Source organism: Fopius arisanus, unplaced genomic scaffold (assembly GCF_000806365.1).
Source record: "Fopius arisanus strain USDA-PBARC FA_bdor unplaced genomic scaffold, ASM80636v1 scaffold00032, whole genome shotgun sequence".
Taxonomy (NCBI): Eukaryota; Metazoa; Arthropoda; class Insecta; order Hymenoptera; family Braconidae; genus Fopius; species Fopius arisanus.
Genome location: NW_011887771.1, coordinates 1,124,476 through 1,146,101, shown reverse-complemented (window position 1 = coordinate 1,146,101; position 21,626 = coordinate 1,124,476). Strand labels below are relative to the sequence as shown.

Below are 21,626 nucleotides of genomic sequence, written 5' to 3'. Positions count from 1 at the left end.
TGAAAAAGTATCAGGAGAACATGACAATGCAGGAGGTATTAACTGAAACTGAAAAATTCAAAATTTTTGAAAAAGTATCAGGAGAACATGACAATCCAGGAGGTATTCACTGAAATTGAAAAATTAAAAATTTTCAAGAAAGTGTCAAGAGAGCATGAAAATCGAGGAGGCATTCACGGAAATTTTGAAATTCAAAATTTTTAAAAAAGTATCAGGAGAACATGACAATCCAGGAGGTATTCACTGAAATTGAAAAATTAAAAATTTTCAAGAAAGTATCAGGGGAGCATGAAAATCGAGGAGGCGTTCACGGATATTTTGAAATTCAAATTTTTTAAAAAAGTATCAGGAGAACATGACAATCCAGGAGGTATTAACTGAAATTGAAAAATTCAAAATTTCCGAGAAAGTATCAGGGGAGCATGAAAATCAAGGAGCTATTCGGGGAAATTGAAAAATTCAAAATTTTCAAGAAAGTATCAGGAGAACATAACAATCCAGGAGGTATTCACTGAAACTGAAAAATGCAAAATTTTTGAAAAAGTATCAGGAGAACATGACAATCCAGGAGGTATTCACTGAAATTGAAAAATTAAAAATTTCCGAAAAAGTATTCGGGGAGCATGACAATTGAGAAGGTATTCATTCAAATCGAAAAATTCAAAATTTTGAAAAAAGTATCAGGAGAGCATGAAAATCGAGGAGGTATTCACGGAAATTGAAAAATTCAAAATTTTCGAAAAAGTATCAGGGGAGCATGGAAGTCGCGGAGGTATTCACTGAAATTGTGAAATTCATAATTTTTAGAAAAGCATCAGGAGAACATGAAAATTAAGGAGGTATTCACCGAAATGTGGTATCGTTGGAAATTTGGAAATGGTCTCCTGCCCCCTCTGACAGCGGGACTGCTACTGAGGCAGTTACCGAGTCGGCTGACGGGCAGACACCCCACCATTGGGGGTCTGAGTGACCCCATTGGCATTGCTGTACTGCACCCCAAGAGTGGGAGGGGGCCACACACCAAGAGTGGGAGGGGGCCACACGCCAAGAGTGGTGGGGTGTCTACCCGTCTGCCGACTCGGTAACTGTCAGAGGGAGCAGCGGACGAAGTAAATGTTATTTTCTGCGTTACGAAATTGATATTCCCTGAAATTGAAAAATTCGAAATTTGTGAAAAAGTGTCAGAAGAGAATAACAATTGAGGAGGTATTCACTGAAATGTGAAAATTCGAAATTTTTGAAAAGGTATCACGGGAGCATAAAAATTAAGGAGGTATTCACCAAAATTTGGAAATTCAAAATTTCCAAGAAGTATCAGGAGAACATGACAATCGAGGAGGTATTCACTGAAATTAAAAAATTCAAAATTTTCGACAAAGTATCAGGAGAATATGAACATTAAGGAGGTATTCACCGAAATGTAGAAATTCAAAATTTCCGTGAAAGTATCAGGAGAACATGAAAATTGAGAAGGTATTCACCGAAATTTGGAAATTCAAAATTTCCGAGAAAGTATCAGGAGAACATGACAATCGAGAAGGTATTCACTGAGATTGAAGAATTCAAAATTTTCGAAAAAGTATCAGGAGAACATGAAAATCAAAGAGGTGTTTGCTGAAATTTAAAAATTCAAAATTCCGGAAAAAGTATCAGGAGAACATGAGAACAAAGAGGTATTTGCTGAAATTTGACAATATTTTTATCGCGTTCTAATGTCTGAATAATGAAGCATTACCGGAAAATAAAAAGAAATAAACGAATTTCAAGTGTTATTTACCACCGGTGATTCATCAATCAGTCAATTAAAAATAGCGATAAACGAACGGAGGAGTAAAAAGAAGGTGAGATCCGGTGAAATACAAACTCAAGGTCGTAAAAGAGAAGATAGCAGTGATAATATTTGTTTCCTCCTTACAATCCTTGATACGATTCACACTGAATGTCTGGCAAAGCGTAAAAACTTTTATCGTTCAATTTCGATCGCCAGCTTTATTTGTTCCGCACTTTATTCTTTAGGAGAATTGAGGGTGAGAGCTTCTACAATATGTTTGATGTCAGAAGGCCAAAGAGCGTGAGATAGAAGAGGAATGTATCTAAAAAGAAGAAAAAAAAGGAGTAAAACGCATGTACACGAGAGCCCGTGATATTCAACTCAACGATTTTAGCTACAGTACCTGGGGATGTCCATCGTAAACTGACATATTTTACTCGCTACACGAGAAACACAAGTACCCGGAGGAGCTTCTGCCACATTTCCCTCTTTACTCAACCTATATTATTCAACTTCATTTTTTTATCACTAAACATTACCCTTTTGTACCCCTTTTTGCCCCTTTTTGCCCCTTTTTGCCCTATTCGAAAGGACAATAATTACCGGACAAGTAACGTGTTCGTCCTTTCTGCCGAAAATCACCGTTCCTCTTTTTTTCCATTTTTCTGCGATAAGATTTGCGACAGGGGATGCACGTGAAAAGTTTTTTGGGATTTGTCATTGTTTAATGGGCCATTAATTTTCGTGGTGATGCAATTATTTTTATGCGTTTTTTGTTTAGTTTTTTTTTATTCCTTTTGAAAAGTTGAGAAAAAACACGGGAAAAAATTCGCACAGCCTTGAAACTTTGTGAGTCATTAAATAATAACAGAGCGCAAAGAAATGATATTTTTCCGGGTCAATGCGATCGATAATTTGTCAGGAAAATTGTAGCAATGAGATTTTTTCTTTAATAGACCAGCTAGAAATTCTTAACAGTTCAATATTCCGGTAACCGAAATTCTAATGTTGAAAATTGAAATAACATTCCTGAATTTCCAATCTCTTGAAAATAGTTTTATTTTATATTCTACCCTCACAACAGGCATGAAAATCGAAGCTTTCATTAAAAACTCAATTACCATTCAACAAGAAAACCCATTTCCTTGAATTTTCAATCGGACCAGAAATTTACTAGCCATTTTTAACTGCAATTGAATTCAACCTCATATAATGGAAAATTCCTGAGGCCTGAAATTTCAGAAAAATGTCATCAGTGCACCTCCTCATAATTAAACAAAATGTAATCCTCAAAAACGCGGGGGTTTCACCCCCTGAATTTTCGACATCATCACAGGACATCATCGATAAAAATGAATTATGAATTTTTTCCAGTGGCATGGGGCTGCCCGTAATATCCAGAACTTTGGAAGTACAATGATGATTCACGGTAGCACCAAGGATATTTCAACGAATCGATTTGGTATTGCATCAAGAAATAGTACAATGACGAATGGCTTGAGGTAGTTATCCAGATTGGAGGGATATCCGGGAGTGATTACTCTTACTTGACTGCAATCGTCAGCTAATTTGATAAAGTGTTATATTTTTATTTGGGGTGGGTAGGGGGCGAGGGGGAATAATTCACTGGGGAACGATAGAATTCAATTCTTACCACAGTTCAATGTGCTTTTCCGTCCGTCTAGGATTGCGAGTCACGAGGTACTGAGCTTAGACACATCGAGGCCACCAGAAATGCCTCCCACGACTCACCATTTGTGTAAACCCCACTCCTCCCTTTTTCACTTCATCCCTTTGTCTTGTAAACCTGATGACTAGGTGGAATGCTATTTACTAGACCTCGTGGCTTCTGCCTCGTGCACCTCCAGCACGTGGATTTAACACCAATTTTAAACCGATTTATTTCCCTTGTTTGGAGTATTCACTCTCTATTTTTATGGATTCCTAATTTGTTTAGCATCCAAGCAGAACTCCAAGAGCTTTATTATTATAATTATTATTAATTTGAATTATTCATTGAATTATTCGAAATTTGAATTGCAAAATGAAAAATGATTAATCAGGATCTGATAATTGGATTTTAATTAAATTTATTAAATTAAATTGTTGATTAGGGAAAAATACGTCAAGAATTGTTTTGAGACCATGAATTCACAAATTTCCAAAAATATAAATCGATCAATGAAAAAGAACTGATGAATTTCAAAACGACTCGATGAATTCTAATTAATTAAAAACAGTGAAACACCCACCAAAAAGTGAATTACTCGATCCAGAACTTGCAGATAATTCCCGTCAGTCGAGGAGAGATTGAAAATAAGTACTTACGTTTTATTAAATCAAAACTCCTCAAGTTAGCAAATTCAACTTGTAATTTGTTCGTTGAAACTTTTGTTTCCCGAATAGTTATAGCAACTGTTTGAAATTGGAATTCAACTGGATACGATGTTGAATCACCGAAGGGACACAGGACCTTGACCGAATCCCTTACTCCGATTTTCACTGTTTCCTAATGATTACTGGTGTGTGCATTAGGACTGCTCTGATGCAAGGGTAATTGCTGGTGTAATAAACCGACTATGGCGTGTCTATGAGCATCTGGAAATCGACACGACCCCCTATCACCGTTTGTTGGCTTCCACACGCCCCGTTATCGACAAAATTATCCTGAGCCTTTGGAGATCATTATTTATTCATGGAAAATTCCATTTAATTTAATCCTCCAGCTTCTCCTTTTATTCACAACTTCCGGTATTAATTGAGGCAAGTGAATCGGCTGGATTCATTAGTTTGACGGACATCTTTTCAGTTATTGAAGGAGATGAGTAATTGAAAGATTGGTCTGAGTCTTATTTTAGGACAGCTGATGGAAACAGCTGATTAAGGACTCAAGGCGACGAGGAAAGAACTTCTATCCCCTTTTATTCCCTTTTTACGTGATTATCAAGTCATCTTAGTAATGGAGAAAATTAATAAAAAGAAGAGAATTCAATTAGCCGAGAGTGAAGAGGAATATTTATCCGGATATCTTGTAATTATACCGGAACTGCATTCGAAAAAAATAGGAGTCGTGCGGGGATATATATATATGATATTTGGATAATTCTTACAGGATAATTGTAATTGCAACACTTTCAGGAGATCATTTTCTGTGAATTTTTCTCGGTGGAAAGCAAATAGAATGGACTTCAATGGGACATCCAATATTTGATGTCATATTATAATTTACGAATGAAGGGAGTAACTTCCAATTAATTGAAGTTAATGGCGTGTATTGTATACCATTTCCACCACAAATAGCTCCCCATATATAGGTATATATAGGTATATAGAGGTATATTTTCATTCAAGTAGTATACATAAATCTTCGTCCATCCACTGATTAGTTATGAAAGTTCAATGAGTGCCCATTACTATTTCACATTCACATTTTCTCGTGTCCCGCAGAAAAATGCCACAGGTTTCATTTTTTTTTTAATTATGCATTCCAGTTATTTCATTTTATCAATTCATTGTCGAATTCTTTCGTTCAATTCATTCTGATAGCTTTATTCTCCAATTTTTAGGAAGAAAGCGAAGAAATTTCGTTTAGCGTTCTCATTAACGGAGAATATTGACATGTTTTCATTAAAATTAAGGTATTGGCAATTAACAAATGTCAAATTTATAGTTTTGAAAACCGTAATTTTTTTAATTGTGTTTGTACAACCGATTAAAATTACCGATTTTTTCGCACTATTTGTTTTTTAATATTTTTGTAGAATCCCTCTTGCTAGTCTACCAATCAACTAATTTCGAAATACCTAATTAATGTTTATACTTAATATATATCTGTTGCAAAATAGCGAAATATTAGAAATGAAGAATGGAAAAATGTTTAATGGGTGTGCATTTAACCCAGGCATCCCCTAAATAAAGAATATCTGGGTCATGAAAAAAATGAGTAAAAAGTGTGAACCCATAATTAATGTACTTAAAATGTGTGGAAGAAATGAGTCTCACCTCACGGAAATTCTGAAAGACTCTTGGCTGGTCTCATTACGCTGAGCAACACGTGCAAAAATCCCATTACAGATCCTCGGTATCAGCCCAGGATCATCCTAGAAAATCATAAAAAAAATGAATAACCCCGGAATTTCTCGTCATCGTCATAATGAATGTTCCTCATAACCACCGGCCCCTCATTCATCTGTAAATAATCAATCAAATCAACCGTGGGCTCATAAAACTGATTAACTCTGACAAACGTGCGAGTCATAATGTGATATAATTCGAACGTAAAACGGAATGCAAATGAATATGCTATTGAGAGATGAAAATATCTTGACGGGTTGAATCACCGTCATTACTATCGAATAGTAGATCTCATTAATAATGTTGGTTGGAGGTGTTTCTCACGGATGAATTAACACTGGGCTCATATCGTTTTACTTCAATTATATCATTCCACCCAAATATTCATTCTCTCGCTTGGCGAGCTGTGTTTATGCGAATCAATTGTTACGGAATGTAATTCATTAATTAATTAAACAAACACTGAAATCATATTTCACGGAACAGTGCACGTGCGCTTTTGTTGGTAATTAATGAAAATTATACGAAATGCGGGCCAGTTTATTATCAACTGAGGAAAGTTTAGTCCAATTTAATGTGAATTTTACTCATTATTTTCATTTTTTTTATTCATTATATTTTTCAGTTTTAACGGTTTATCATTCATTACCCTTTCTTATTTTATTTGAAATATTTAACAAATTGGAAATTTTCAGAAAAATTGTAAATTGTCATTGATAATTTTCAATATCGAAAACATCGAATGTTTGATATTGAATTGCTCACACTTATTATTATCACTGTATAAATTGAAAATTATTAAAAATTATGAGACCTTAACTTTCTGCAGCAATTTTAAACAAATTTCCATAATATTATAAAAATCCAAAAATACGGTGGCTCTGAATTTTATGCGATAATAATATTAGTTCCCAAAATATTCCAAAAAATATTACAAGGCGATATGTTATGATATCATTATATTATATTTAAAAAAAAAATACAAATTGAAGGATTATGAAATAAATTGTTTTGTGCACCGAAGTATTATACTGGTAAATTATTATTGCCCTCAATTATTTTCTCATGACGTTCTCGTGATGAAAATTTCGTCGGTTAACAATTACATACCACAAATGACAATTTATTGGTTTTTTCGTTGTTCCTGTGATGTTTCGAAATAATATCTTTTATTTAAATATTTTTAGTTATAATATCTGGAAGCGATAATTTTTTCATATTTTGATAGGTCACCAAAAAAACAAATGTAAAATTTTTTCAAGTGGGATTAAATAATAATTTACCTTCGTCCCCATCATAGTGTAAGTTTTTCCGGACGCACTCTGTCCATAAGCGACGAGACAAGAGTTGTATCCACTGAAAATAGTCGCAAGTACTGATTCACCGATTGTCGAATATATTCTCTCCTGACTAGCATAATTTTCCGATATTGGATCGGAGGAATCGAAGCAATAATCGAATGTGTATCGCTTCGTTCGTTCGCGGCTGTCGCCTGCTTTGCTGGACGACACCTTCAGATTTGTCAGGGAAACCTCACGAGACCCAGTACGAACAACCACATCCGACCCCGTAACGTTAATCTCTCTGAAAAGTTTTTTAAGAATTTTAAAAAGCATCAATTAACAACAATCAATCATTTTAATAATAATCACTCAATTATCCTTTGAGCCCATAAATTCGTCAAACTGACTTTAAACAATTGCGAAATTATCGCACTAAAAAAAAATCAGCAAAATCTACGCGGGAAAAAGCGGGGAATTTAAAAGTTCAAATACCTGATAGTAGAAGTATTTTATTTGTAAATATCAATCGAATTATATGAATGATTCGCATCGATTATCTCTCTCTGGGTACACAGGAAAGAACAGAGAAAAAAAAAATAACATGCATTGCTTCACTCAAGCGATCGATAGGTCGAAACTGTTAGAAGTGCAAGTTTTCGGGTCACCCATTTTTCAATCCGTGACGAGTTTTGGCGTGACGAAATAAATAAGATTCTGCTTTGCGATAACACGCCACTGGGCAAAGTCATATCCACCCCCATCCCCTCGCCATTTCGACGATTGCTTCTCTCTTCATTTCATCCCCTTTAGTTTTTTTTTTCCACTCTGTGAACCGCCCCGGTGGTAAATTTTCAGGCGTGTCGCTCTCTCGATGATCCTCAAACTCCTTGCGTGATGCTTTTAAATCCCTTTTTCCCACCGATCCGCGGTCGTACTCAAACGAATTGCAATTATTTCAGTGGCTCAATGTTTGGATTTATTTAAACTCAACAAGTCTTGTTTTTTCCTAGGGGTGGGGCTGCGAAAAAAAAGACTGCTTCAAGAGAGTGGATTTTTATCAATTATGGAATTGTCTAATTATATCATTATACTGTACAACATTGTTATTTCAAATTTAAAATTTATAATAATGTTGGAAAAAGGGAAAAATCTCACTCATTTCGACAGCATTATTTTATAAAAATCTGATGTTTTCCAATAATTTCATCCATTTAGACTTTTCTTCAAAATCTGTTAATTTCTTTGTTTCAATTCAATGAGGATTATAAACATATAAAATATAAATCCACATACGCATCACATAATCTCACACATAATCGTATAAATATTTATTAGAATTTTTTTTTAATTCAATCGTTCAATGAAAAATAATTTCAATCAACCGATAATATAATAATAATTTCAAACTCAATCATTATAAAATGAAAAACTATCCCCGAGGACTATATTAAATATATTGTTATACATTTTATCCATCGAATACCCTTCCTTCCCCCAAAATCAAATAATTTTGTTATTTATCAAACAACGAATATTAAAATCCATCAATTCCATAAATCCTCAAAAAAATTCGTGAGTCTCTATTATCGAACTGACAACTTATAAATCGACAACGCAAACCCCGACTCATCATAAATAACAATATAACAAGAGTAATTGCAAGTATCGCCTGTTTGGATATACCGATTGGTATAAAATCGAATAAACAACATTATTGATCGGAAATCGCTTGTTCGTGATTCATTTCTATCTCGTTTGCAGCTAAATAACTGATACAGAAAGGAATGAGGTCTGGGCTTGATTCCCCTGAGATCCTGGATATCATTTGTTTATATCGTATTGTTTGTTTTTTCTTAGGATTATGTACCACGCGAAGGCATTGTTCTAGGGGGGTGACCGTGATATGGTATCCACCAACGATTCATGTCACTCAAAAGCACCACACGGTTTGCAGTCTAGTACTCCCAACTCCATTCTACTTCCATCACTCGAAATATCTAAATATAGTACAACAGGGCCGCCTTTCGTGTCTCTAAACATGAGACGCATCAAAATCCTATTCTCCACCTGCATCCCAAATATACTTCGTATTCAGATCAACCCGAGGACTCAATAATATAACCAAACGAGTCAATAATGCTTCAAATATATCGTGTTACCAATCAAATTCATGTCACATTTTTCTATACTCTGACCATCTCATTTCAGTCTTGATTGACGTTTCCTGGCGTGGAACATCTGTAATCGAATCAGGGGCTGGGGGATGAGATGAATTATTTATCTTTCGCGACGTTTTACCAGCAACCTCAAGATTTTCTATTCATCGGGAAATTTTTGCTCTAGTTTTTCAAGCAGTCTCACAAAAAAAAAAAAAGAAAAAAGAAAAAAATTCGAAACTTGTTATTGAAACCATTCTTTAGATGAGAATTTCAATGTAGAGATATTTGGTTACATTTTTTAAATAAAAATCAGGTACTTCTCCTAGTTTATCGAGAATTATAAATTTTATCCAAAAACGCAGGGAAACTTTCAGGGCTGTCACTGAATTCTATTTTGAAAATTCATAAATGAATTGACTCGAAGGTTTGGTAATTAAACTCAAATTAACAGCTTCCACCATTTTTCGATGATAAAATGAAAAAAACTCCATGCGCATTCCTTGTAATTTTCTGAAGCTGCAACCCGATAAGAATTTCGATAAAAGTGTTGGATTTTTCCAAAACTCCGGAAGCTCTCATCGAACCCTGAGGATACCCCACGATTCAATGAAGACCGAAAACTCATGCCAAGCTAATTAATATATTTATGAACACAAACCTGTGGGAAATTGGTCTGACTCTCACAGCCACTTTAATATTCGCCATTTAATTGCCCTTCAGATATTTTCAGTTACTCCCCTCCGAAATAAAAAAAAACAACAGTAGTCCCTCCGTTATCCCATTGTTTTCATTTTATCCTCGTGCATTTTACTGACAATTTTACCAATCACGGGTGTACGAACTGCAGTCAAACAAATAAAAACAATCGAGATAACAGGTAAAAAGAGTTTTCTCCACCCCAACGAAACAAAACGAAACGAAAAAAAAAATGACAGAAAACTCAAACAAAATATACGAAATGAAGTGTGTTGAAAAAATTGTTTTTTCTCTCTCTTTCTCGACAAAGTGAAAAATATTGAATGTATAGAGAATTTCGGGTTTACGTTCACCGGGTGAATGCACGTGTTCTACTGGTTGGACGATGAAAATACCCAACGAAAAGTTGTTTCATGGGTTCTCATCCCAACCCAGAGGATTTCTACAGCTGAGACTCATGGCATCTTCTCTTTTTACACTTCATATTCCTCTCGAGATACTTCAGTTGGCTTTCTTCATCTCTTTTCCACTACGAATGGGCGCAACACTGTTCTAAGAATAATCTCGAGAGACTCCGGAGGGTCATACAACAAAAATTAATGGCTGCTTTTCGATGGAGCCAAAACTTCCAGAGAGTACGTTAAATTTATCTGATAAGTATAACCATTGTTGGTTTTTCGAGGATTTCCTTGGATACAAAATTATCCTTCCACTCCTTCCACTCCTTCCGCTCCTTCCACTCCTTCCACGTTTTATTTTTCTTATTCAAATGAGGGTAGTTTATTGCCACATGCCTCTGGAATTTTCCCTAATTTCGCCTAAGTAAAGAACGAAAATGCAGAGTCATTCATTACTTTTCATAATACTTCAATATTTTCAAAATATATTTTACGGTCAGGGAGGTTCCGATAAGGGAAAGAGAAAGGAAAAAATATTCCAAGGGGTAGAAGCTATATTACCCTAGAAAATACTTTCTATGAAATAATGAAAAATAATGAAATAAAAATATTGAAAAAACCATGAAATTCGCATGTTAAGCATTGATTCACGTGTTCTTTCTCTTATGAATTTCCGCCTCAACTAATTTTCCATTCATAAGACGTCAAATATTTACTCCAACGGATCCTCCAAATGAGAGAAGAAATTGTCGTTCCCCAAATTTATCAGGAATCCCCTCTATTTACCGAAAGCTCTCATCAAGCCCGACGAATAAAGTGTTATGTACGGCAAAAGAAACAGTATATAAAAAAGAATGTAAGTTTAGCGGGGAAAGAATTTGAAAATAAATCCCCAAGATGAAAGGGCGTCCCTAGAGTTTGAAGTTAGTCTGATTGGGCTACGTCATCCCGATGGATAATAAGTCAGTACCATAAGGCTCATGGGGGAACTTGGAAATTTCAGCGAAGGGTTCGAGAGTCTAAAACCCAGGGATGAACAAAGGGCAGAGTCTAATGTGATTATCAGGGAAAAGGGAACCTTTCCTGTCTTGTATACTCTGAGATGATGCATTATTTAGGTATTATAAGTCACAGCCAACGAATCATCCTCGGAGGCTATGGGGGAAACTCCTTAAGAGCCACTCCACCGTGATCTATCTCATCCTTAATGCCATTTGTCAACTCACATTTACGTCTGATTGATTTGATATTTTTTTCCAGCGAAAATACCCTGCAATATCCATGATCCCCTCCATTCTTTTTATTTTCCAGAGTCTACGGACCAGTGGACTCTGCACTGAAATTCAAAAGCTACGAAATCCTTTATGGCATCGAGAGTTTGTTATTTTGAAAAATATTTTTAATAAATTATTTGAGGAAAACTTTAAGTTTACATTTCAAAGAGAATTGTGAGATAATTTTTGTTCGATCACATCGATCGATTTTCAGGACAATCGGAAAAATTTGCAATTCGTGGTAGATAAATAAATCGATTTTATTAATCGATGGTATTTTTACAGGTTTGCATGTCAGAATAATTCATAGATCATGAATTTCATATTGTAATTATAGAATTGTAATATTATATTAGCCTTATAATTTTATTTAATTAAGATATCGGTATAAATATGAATATCGTAATTTTGATCGAAAAAGCAATCGACACATTTTCATCTAAAAGTTATGAAAAAAAATGTAATTACATACCATTCCCCCGAAATGTAATTCCAGCGTGATAACTCGGTGACTATGTCACATGAATCTAATCACCTCAATTCCCCAAATTCGATAATTTTAATTGATGTCATGTGATGGTGTCTATCCGGTTAGGTTGTCGACGTTCCTAAGCCTCCACTCAAGCGGCTCTGGTACCTCAACGTAAATCCATACATTAATGACACACCTCATTTACGGCCCAGGATAATGCCTCATGCTTGAAACTTTCAAACTGCGGTATAGGAACTTTGGAACATTAGACAGAATCGTTCCAGGAAACTCCGTGCAATTTCAATCCATGCAAACTGTATATTCACCCCATGAATGAATAGACCCTGAGACTTACTCCGGTTATGACTACTCACCTGCCAACTTCACCCAGAGACAATTTAAAATTTTTACCCACCCTTATTCCACCTACCCCCTCATCTCCTCCATGATTAAGTGACCTCTCAAAATGCGAGTAACCAGTGCACCTTTACCCTGGAACATTTTCCCTATTTCACCCTGGAATTGAGTTTACCGAGTTTTGAATATAAAAATGCCATTTCTAGTTGGTAGGAAATTGGAAATATTATTGACCCGCTTTTTTTGTTTTTTATTTACAAGTTTCAGTGGAGTCTCGGGTGATTGAAGTTTACGTGGAATTTTCATGGTTAGACGGAGAATTGAAAGTAATTGGGGCAATGAGGATTGTTGCCTTCGGATATTTATGATGTATTCCATCTTCTGACAGTCGTAAAATCCAAATTGGAGAAAATCGAATTTTTCTCTTTAGTCTTGCTAGTTTTTCAGGATTTCTGGAGAGAGGAGACACCTTCTGGAAAATTCTGGCATTGTGAATTAATTATTCTGTGAATGGTAATTTACCATCAGCGAAAATATCGGGTTCCTCACGTTTTTATGAGATTATTTTATTCTATATTAATATCTTTGTTTTGATTTATTCGATAGCCTCGAAAGGGGACTTTGGAGTATGGAATACGAATCTTTAAATAGTATCAACATTTATTTTCTTTATGCATCTCCATTTTCTTTGCATTAAACTCAGTTGATTTAACGCTTTGATTCTTCAATAAATACTCAGTCAATAATTTTCCACCGCATTTTTCGATATTCCAGACATCGATCCACGAATTTTTCACGATTTTTCTATTGTAATTGAATTTCTCACTCGGTTTTTCACAGTTGTATTCTTCTTTTGAAACCGTTCGAGACTCATTTCGATGGATTTTTTCACACACTTGACATTCAAAGTTACGGAGATAGTATTCGAAGACACTGAACAACCCCTTGGGCCTTTTCCTCAGATTTTCCAGAAGCCTGTCATTACGAATTTCATGGATTAATTTATGAGAGAGATATTGCTCATACAATGTGTCATTTTTCATTAATTGATGAAGAAACTCAGCTAGATCTTTCGGAGATTTAAAATCCTGGACTGCGACAGCTGATGAATTATTCGGAAGCCAGTCCTATTTTTCGAGTAAAAAACAATTAAATGTCTGAGATTAATTTTTTTTCCTCATCATTCCACTGAGAAGAATGATTTCTATCAACTATCAACAATTGAAATGTTTGTCTAGTTAATTGGGGTATATATCATTTCTATCCATAATTATAGTATAAATAATTTCTTCTCAGTGTACCATAATTCACCTTAAAGGATGGAGAACCGTAATAAATAGGTACAGAGCCGACAGTCAGTGGCCTCCAGAGCTTTTCAGTGATGTAATCCTCGCAGACAGCATTTTCGAAGGCCAACGTGAATTTATATTTGCCAACGAATTTTTTCAATTCGCCGCTGTTCAAACGTCCGATGTAATTGTCCCTCAAGGGCCCAGGGAGCTTTCGATTATTCAGACAAGCTCCATACGCATCAACAGCAATGTATTTCATCAATTCGGAGATATATAAGTCTCTTTCACTGAGAGTATCACAGTTTGACTGGAGATAGAGCAGGGGAGACAGATTTTCCTCGTTCATCAGTCTGTTTTTCTCTTTTGTGGGGATAAAATACTTTTTGCCTGTCAAAATAAATCGAAATATATGAAATCGTGGATAGATAAAGAAATTGAAAAATATAAATTTATGAAAATTAAATACTTAATAAATCCTCTTCTCCAGGTAAATCAACGAGCGTCAAGGGGACGTCACTGAATCTACTGAATGTCGATGAGTAATTGAAAAGCCTGAGTGTCTCCTGGTGAACGAACATCAAATTATTCCTGGGTGATTCCTCGTGGAGTAATCCCCATTTAATGCCAGATCCTCTGGGCACTGGGAGATCGTGAATTTCCAAATTACTGCCATAAAATAAAATTGCCTACAAATTTCACACATAAATTATCGAATCGAATTCATAACTGATTACTAAACTGCAGTTCCGCAAAATTCATAGGAAGTATTAGCCACTTGTCTCGGGATTTCAAATTGGGATTATTCTATGTAAAACGAGAAATTCTTTGAAAAGTCAAAATAAATATTCAAACGTAATAGATATGGGAATTTTTATAATAACCTTGAGATTCTGATGATTCCAGTAAACTCTGTCTTGTGTAAAAATACACTTGAATTTTCCACACGTTCTGGAGGCTCCATCAGACCCAAAAGGTGTCCACCATAAGATCACTGGGTCATCTGCACAAAAATCAATCGTTAATTAATAATTCACTCGAGCCAGATTAATTTAAACAAATTCCTCGCACAGAAATCGACCAGTTCACCTCCAGAAATTGATGTTTCTTCATCACTAGGGGTCAGACGAATCTGTAAATCATTAACAGTTAATAAAAAAACTTCTCCAATTAACAATAGAATATCTACCTGGATAATCACCAGTGAAGCTCCAAAAAAACCAGCAATAAGAAGAAACGTTCGAAATTTCATCCAACACATGGTGATTCTTCCTGATATTAAACATCTCTCAACATTTAATTCCTCATTCGATCACTCCTCAAGGTTATGAATCACCGGATGTCCAGCAGGAAATATAGAAGATAAAAAATAGTTCTTCCACTAGTAAATTCCATTTCAGCTCTCCCCCGGTTTTTCTGTCTCAAAATATCTGTCATTGTCACCTGTTTATCACTCTTTATTTATAAATAACACGCAAAGCTGCAAATTATCTTCAAATTGGTGAAGAGTGGAGTAAAAGTGTGGGACAAATAACGAACTGGTGGGATCAGCTGATTGGTGCCCAACAGGTGCCGCAGATGGAATAGAATTTCCTTCGCCCACGCCGTCGTCATCCAAGACGTGAAAACGTGATTGCACATGTGGAGGGGTGATTGCTCCATTGCACATCGACAACTATCGTTTTGTTTTGTTCCATTGGCTGGTCAAAATAATCACGGGAATTAATTTACATCGTGATGTTTCGAGATGGACAGTATCTGGAGGTCATCAAGGTAGGTCACTGTGTCAACAGCTGGTTCAATTACTCACACTGCCCAAACAGCTGTTTCTAAACAATTTACAATGATGTATTGTTGTTAAAACAACAATTGAACACTACTGTCGGTTTTTTAATTTTAAATCGTCCCATTCCTTAATTGGGTGAACCTCTTAAAATAAATTATAAACAGTCTGTGTTACTCAATGTTCTTTAATTTTTTATTCATTTATGGTGAATTAATTGCTGAAGTTTTTTGGATTTTTTGATTTACTTGTAGATTTCGGAGAATTGCACGGCCACAGCCATCATAACAATCAAACAAAAATCAGTGGAAATTAATGGAAAAAGAATTTCTACGAACAAGTGGTTGAGTTTAGAGGATTGGTCCTCTTTGTATAAAATAATTCAACGGGCTGGACTAAGGAATAGTAAAATATCTCATGAAAATAATGAAAGGAAAAGCTTGGAGAGGAGGAAATCCACTCGAGGAATGGATGTCATGTAAGATTAGTCTGAATTTCCCACATCATTTTGCATTTATCGATTTATCTCGAAGGCTATCGATTTACTGAAAAAATACCATATCACTTTTTTGTAGTTGATTAAATTTTCAACAACAAAAGTTTTTTGACATATTCTCCTAAAATGAGTAGTTTACGAGAGAAATCTGTGTATCAGAACTTAAATACTCACTTATCTTAATTAACGCTTAGAAATTAATTATCTCTCAAAATTGAATATTGAAATCATTTTAGCTACTCTTACGAGGCCCCAAAGGACCCCACATCCCTCCCCACGATAAAAGCCAGGGTGTCACCAGCAAAACGTCGTCACGACGAGAAGTCCTCCAAAGTTGATAAAACAAAATCAGAAAATATTTCCAAGTGTCCTGATCAGAAAGACAGTCCTCAACCAAGAGTGAGAGGTTCAATGGAGAGGAATGACGAGGAATACGTGCCTCCAGACATCGAGAACAGTCAGAGCTCACAAAAGGACCTGCAGTACGTCCCCAGCAGAAAAAGTCTCCTGAAACAGATGAGATCAGATACCCCAGGGGAATCCTCACCGAATACCCCTGAAATATCTTCGAAAAATGCTTACGTTCCAAATGCAGTGAAAAAAAAATCGAAGCACGAGATGTACGAGCCCTCTGGGACATCCTCTCTATCTCCAGGTATCACTGAAGCTTATGTGCCAACTTCTAAGGGCTGTCCTGTCAACTGTGATGAGTACACCCCGACCTCAGGCTCGAAATTGACGGAAGAAACTGCTTATGTACCCAATCCAATTGCCAGTTTGGAGAGTGAACCCAAGCACGAGATGTATGAACCCTGGGAAGGAGGTCTCCTGTCCTTAGAGGTCACTGAAGCCTATGTCCCCAGCTCCATGGGCTCCAGCACAACTATTGAAGAGTATCAACCCGATTTTTCAACTATGAGTGTAAATTCCAATGTCACTTACATTCCTTCTGCTACGAAACGCAAGGCCGAGGACAACTGTGAGGGAAATGACAAGAAGTGCAGGGAGGAGATGAAGGACAGGAGAAAATACTCCTCGAGTAGGAAAAAAGGTGCGGTGAACACTGGGGGCAAAAGAGAACTTTAGTAATTATATGGTTGTGAGATGAATTCAGGTGTCAAGTGGTGGACTGAGATAATTTCGATTTGAAATTCCTATTGGTTATCCGGTTATGGAGACAATTATCGATTTCCTCGTAGAATGAATAGTTAACGAAGAGGGGATCGATGCATTTGAGGTATTTTTGGATTATTAACAATAGATCCTGTGATTTTCAGCTTCATTTTAATCTCATGGTGTAGAATATTATTTTTCCAGATAAAATTCATACGAATAAACAATTAAACCATTTGTAAATTTCTGAAGATTTCCTTTTGAATGAAATCAACATTCCATCCTCAAAATCCACAAACAATTCCTTGAGATATTTGCTCAGAATTTAAATTGAAATTTCCAATTGCCTCCTAGATCGGAAAAAAATCATCAGTACTCTCCAATAAAAAAACATCCCGTCCAAGTTCTTGAAAATTCTTTAATATTCCGATCATTATCCACACACATTTTTCGAAATTATTTCATCCTTCCTCCATGGGTTCCTCCACAAGATTCTGGATAGGCTGATGCATCTCCTGTGGCTGTACCTCTTCCCTGTTCTCTTCCCCAGCCTCTGGCCTCTGACTCTCCTCGTCATCAGACCCCCCATCATCAGCCCCAGGATGAACAGGCACATGATGTTCAGGTCCAACAGCTTCCTGAATGCTCCCAGGTTTTGCCCAACCCTTGGCCGCCTCTTTCATCCCACTGACTTTATTCATATAAAAATCATAAACAAACTTTGCGACATGTGGCATATCCTGAATTTCCATGGGAGGTCCACTGGGTTCTTCATCATTGAGCCTCTGTGTAGGATACCCCTCATGAGGTAGCAACTGGAGTTTAAGAGGTCTTCTCATGAGCTGATCAAAGGCAGGAGTGAGTTCAAAACAATTCTTGAAGAGTGACACCCTAGCAAACACATAAAGCCCCAATCTAGCCCTAGACATGGCGACAACGAGACGTCTGGCATCCCTGAGATGTCCCACAGCCCTGGTCTTCACGAGACTCAATAAAATGTAATCATTCTGTTGTCCCTGATATTTATCAACAGTCGTCACTTTGCTAGGCCTTCCAATTAGTGGATTATTTGCACACCTGATGTTGATAACATCCCTAATCAAATGTTTCTGTCCATTATAAGTTGTGAGGATGCTTATTTTATCAGCAGGATATCCCAGCAGTCTCATATACATAAAAACCGCAACGCAGTACTCAGCCTCAGCGAGATTCTGATAGAAATAGGCACTCGGTTCACTCTCCCCAACTCCATTGAAGTCCTCGACGTTGACAAGTTGAAAATCATACAAGAATCCAGCATTTGCCACTAGATACTCCGGTGATCGCTCCACATGCGTCAAATTTCCAAGTTTCTTGTACCTCCAGTTGTAGAGATCACAAATACTAGGTCTAGCTCTCCCCTGGCCATCTAAATCCACAGTTGGCACTCCCAGACGAACGAACCTGGCGAACAACGACTGCTCCATATTCGAGTACTTCTGAAATGCCATGTTCTTGATGACTGGAGGTAACTGATGATGATCTCCAATCATTATCCACCTCTTGAGACGATTGTATCCATCCTGTGGATTCTGCAGAAGCAGAGGAATGAATGTTTCGATCTCCAGGATCTGTGCAGACTCCTCCATGAGAATATTATCGTACTTGAATCCCATGTCCACCAGTTCACGACGTTTCAGGGCGGCATGGGTGCAAGTCATGGCAATGACCTTGGCCTCTTTAACAAGAAGATATTTGGATCGATCGAGGCCTGATCGAAGGAGCTCGAATGCCCTGAACTCCTCCAACTGCGTGAATATCCTCTCGATGTACCTGAAGCAGCTCCTGGCAATCTCCAAATCCTCGTCATAGTGGTTTTTCTTGAAGAGAGGCTGGGGTGCATTGTCGAAGAACTTGTGGAAGGGGAACTCCTCGTCCACGATCCCAAGAATATTTTCCCCCGATCTCTGGTGAATTGCCTCCTCGAATTTCTCCCAACGGGTGATCACCTGATCCTTGAAAAAGTGGCCAGCAGTCTCGCAGGTGTAGGCCACGTCTCCCTTGACGTCCAGAGACTCTTGAAGACGTTGAACATCCATTAGGAGATCCAGACGCTTTGCCAGCACGTAATTGACCCTTCCGTATCTACTGAAGTCTTTCTCAGTCTCCAGAGCCTCTTCACCGTGACCCAAACGCAGAAGATGGCGTTCATCAATGTCCAGTGCCATAATTTTTTCAAAAAGCTGATTCAGAGCTTGATTCGAGTGAGTCACGATGAGGGTTCGCTGATTAGGAAAATTGTGGTAGAGGTTTGAAATTATTTGAACTGCAACATCAGTTTTTCCAGTTCCAGGAGGTCCCACCACCAGAGTAAGACCTGGCTGCATTCCTGCTCGAATAGCTTCCACCTGGGTGGGAGTAAAAGGTATCTGATTCTTCTTGGGCTGATTCGCTTTGTAAGGGCCTCTGCTGGGTGGCACGTGGGGCTCCACTGAAATTACTCTCGTCTCCTCTCGGTTCTCCTGCTTCGCCACAACATCCTCGAATGTCAATCTGAACGGACGCTCCAGCTTTCTCTCGTCATCTGTCTGCTTTATCCTGATTTCATACCCTGGAAAACTCGAACGCAGGTGATTAATGTCCAGGAAGGTGTCGTTGAAGTCCATCGTCGGTATCTCATCAGGCATTCTGGAGTAACGAGCCGCTCCAGGATCTCCATAACCCAGAATTATGTTGTGGAGCCAGTCTGGGACAACACACTCGGTGTTCATCAGCTCGCGAATCGTCTCCAGGACGGCTTTGAAGTTGTTCTCCTTTGGCTTGCGGCGCATTATTATATTAAAAGACTCGTAGACGTCTTCGGATCTAAAAGAAGGAAAGGAATGATTGATTTGTGCTATCTACTTTGTAATTTTGTACTTTATTATCTCAATACGGAAGAAAGAGAGAAATATTGAAAAATATTGTAAGAATTCATTAAAATAATAAATAAAATAAAATACGTACCCATGACTGGCGTTATCCATGTCAATCCTGTACTGATTAGAGTCAAGCCAGACTCGATAAGTCCTGGCATCACCAGGAAGAATAGGTCTGGGCTCAGGTCCATCCTCAATAACTCTTCCATTAGAATCAAGCATTCCCTCAACTTCACAGCCTCTTACGTACGTCAGCCCGACCTGGGGCACAAATGGTGCCTTGTGGCTGTATTTGGTACCGATGGGATTAGGAGGCTTGACAGTCAGCAGAAAGCACACGTCGTGCTTTCGGAGATTCTCCCACTCCGATTTTATTTCCCTCCTGACACTCAAATTGATCGTCACATCAGCGCGAACCCTCGACGGTCTTTTCTCTCCGATATTGGGCTTTGCCACTTCCACGACCGCGAATTGAGTGATGGGTTGAGCCATTCGTGCCCAACCACCGAAGTAGACACCACCGTCCTCCGATTTCCAGGGGCTCAAGCGAGACACCGAGTCTTCGATGTCCTGTCGAATTTCGTACGTCGATTCTAAACGGAAGAGGTTGAAATTTCTAAGGAGATAGTCGTGGAGAGTGAGGAATTGGAGGTTCAGCTTGGGAAGGGCTAGACAGCCTTCGCCTGAGAAGTACTCTGTGGGGACGATGCTCTCGTTCCAGATTATGTCCTCGGTGGGATACAGGGGCATCTCGTTGAGTTCCTCCAGCTGGGAGGCACGACGCTCGTGGCGGGAAACTAGCAACTCCTGGAGGAAATCCATGTCCAGGCGGTACCAGTTCTCGTCGTTCAGTCGGTCCTCTGGGGGAACGAGGTTCAGATAACTCGCTATTGCTTTCAGTTTTTCCGGGCTCAGGGAGCCAAAGTGCTTCAGGAGGGCGTCACGCGTATCCACGCTCGCTACGTTCGCCAGGGCGAAACTCCGGAGGTCCGGGAACTTTGCGAATACTGCTCTCTGGGTGGAAAATTTTTATTTCGTTTCAGTGTGAATTTGTTGTCGTCTAGGAGGGGAATATATGGGAAATCAATTTTTTGCTAATAGAACGATTTGATTTTGGAAAAAAAGTCCCACAAAAATCGTAGATCAGGCCCTCGGGCCAGCGGTAGGAAAAAATAATTTTGTTTTCCCATTTTTTCTGTTTGAGAGTTTTATTATCGTCTAGGGGATAAGTATGTATAAAATCAACGGTTGGTTGATAGAAAAATTCGATTTCATGAAAAAATCACTTTACTCCAAAAAACCTAGATCATCCCCTGGGATGAAAAAAAGGAGTGAGAAAAAGGAGTGAAAAAAGGCGTTTGCAAGGGCTTCTCAATCTTTCCTGAATTCTTTCAATCTCAATTCGAATTATCGAAATTGAAACTCTCTCTCACCTGCAAAGACGTAATCTTCGTATAATGCAACTGGGTCATGTCATGATCTGTCAAAGGATCCCCAGTCTCTTCACTGATCTCAAATCTTGCGTAGAACTTCAGCATCTCCAGTAACTAAAACCAAAAAAAAA

The 21,626-nt window shown here is 37.7% G+C and overlaps 4 protein-coding genes across 9 annotated transcripts in view; 1 reads left to right on the top strand and 3 right to left on the bottom strand.

Annotated features, from left to right (window-relative positions):
* Positions 1-10,344, bottom strand: part of LOC105265857 (uncharacterized) — a 28,378-nt gene extending 18,034 nt beyond the window's left edge. Inside the window, exons 1-3 of the mRNA XM_011303627.1 lie at positions 9,946-10,344; positions 7,129-7,429; positions 5,774-5,871 (exon numbers count right to left, since the gene is read on the bottom strand). Coding sequence (XP_011301929.1) covers positions 5,774-5,871; positions 7,129-7,429; positions 9,946-9,992 — 446 coding nt within the window. The 5' untranslated portion in view covers positions 9,993-10,344. The remainder of the gene's footprint in view (positions 1-5,773; positions 5,872-7,128; positions 7,430-9,945) is intronic.
* A 2,782-nt stretch (positions 10,345-13,126) lies between these two features.
* FucTB (alpha-(1,3)-fucosyltransferase 10) lies at positions 13,127-15,056 on the bottom strand. 6 transcript variants are annotated; one of them, XM_011303612.1, is made up of 6 exons: positions 14,975-15,056; positions 14,845-14,905; positions 14,658-14,776; positions 14,243-14,462; positions 13,796-14,163; positions 13,127-13,611 (listed from the first exon to the last, which is right to left on the bottom strand). In XM_011303612.1, exons 1-6 carry the CDS (start codon positions 15,032-15,034, stop codon positions 13,138-13,140), a joined length of 1,302 nt encoding a protein of 433 aa, XP_011301914.1. In that variant the 5' UTR covers positions 15,035-15,056; the 3' UTR covers positions 13,127-13,137. The 6 variants fall into 6 exon arrangements, with proteins under 6 accessions (XP_011301914.1, XP_011301916.1, XP_011301913.1 ...); XM_011303614.1 differs by having other exon boundaries at positions 14,863-14,905; XM_011303611.1 differs by having other exon boundaries at positions 14,963-15,053.
* Positions 15,057-15,454: 398 nt separating this feature from the next.
* Positions 15,455-17,372, top strand: LOC105265850 (uncharacterized). Its single transcript, XM_011303617.1, has 3 exons — positions 15,455-15,546; positions 15,811-16,034; positions 16,289-17,372. The coding sequence occupies exons 1-3, from the start codon at positions 15,511-15,513 to the stop codon at positions 17,136-17,138; spliced, it is 1,110 nt and encodes a 369-aa protein (XP_011301919.1). The 5' UTR covers positions 15,455-15,510; the 3' UTR covers positions 17,139-17,372.
* Positions 17,373-17,526: 154 nt separating this feature from the next.
* The window catches only part of LOC105265875 (intron-binding protein aquarius), a 5,323-nt gene continuing 1,223 nt past the window's right edge, over positions 17,527-21,626 (bottom strand). Inside the window, exons 3-5 of the mRNA XM_011303646.1 lie at positions 21,496-21,609; positions 20,151-21,076; positions 17,527-20,009 (exon numbers count right to left, since the gene is read on the bottom strand). Of these exons, the coding sequence (XP_011301948.1) occupies positions 17,627-20,009; positions 20,151-21,076; positions 21,496-21,609 (3,423 nt within the window). The 3' untranslated portion in view covers positions 17,527-17,626. The remainder of the gene's footprint in view (positions 20,010-20,150; positions 21,077-21,495; positions 21,610-21,626) is intronic.

Bases quoted from the DNA above. Each gene is read 5' to 3' on its own strand.
- LOC105265850 (XM_011303617.1), top strand. From the start codon at position 15,511: ATGTTTCGAGATGGACAGTATCTGGAGGTCATCAAG. The intron at 15,547-15,810 runs GTAGGTCACTGT...ATTTACTTGTAG, and splicing joins AGTATCTGGAGGTCATCAAG to ATTTCGGAGAATTGCACGGC. The intron at 16,035-16,288 runs GTAAGATTAGTC...AAATCATTTTAG, and splicing joins ACTCGAGGAATGGATGTCAT to CTACTCTTACGAGGCCCCAA.
- FucTB (XM_011303611.1), bottom strand. From the start codon at position 15,034: ATGTGTTGGATGAAATTTCGAACGTTTCTTCTTATTGCTGGTTTTTTT. The intron at 14,463-14,657 runs GTTATTATAAAA...TGAAATTTGTAG, and splicing joins GGAATCATCAGAATCTCAAG to GCAATTTTATTTTATGGCAG. The intron at 13,612-13,795 runs GTGAATTATGGT...CTCGAAAAATAG, and splicing joins ACGGTTCTCCATCCTTTAAG to GACTGGCTTCCGAATAATTC.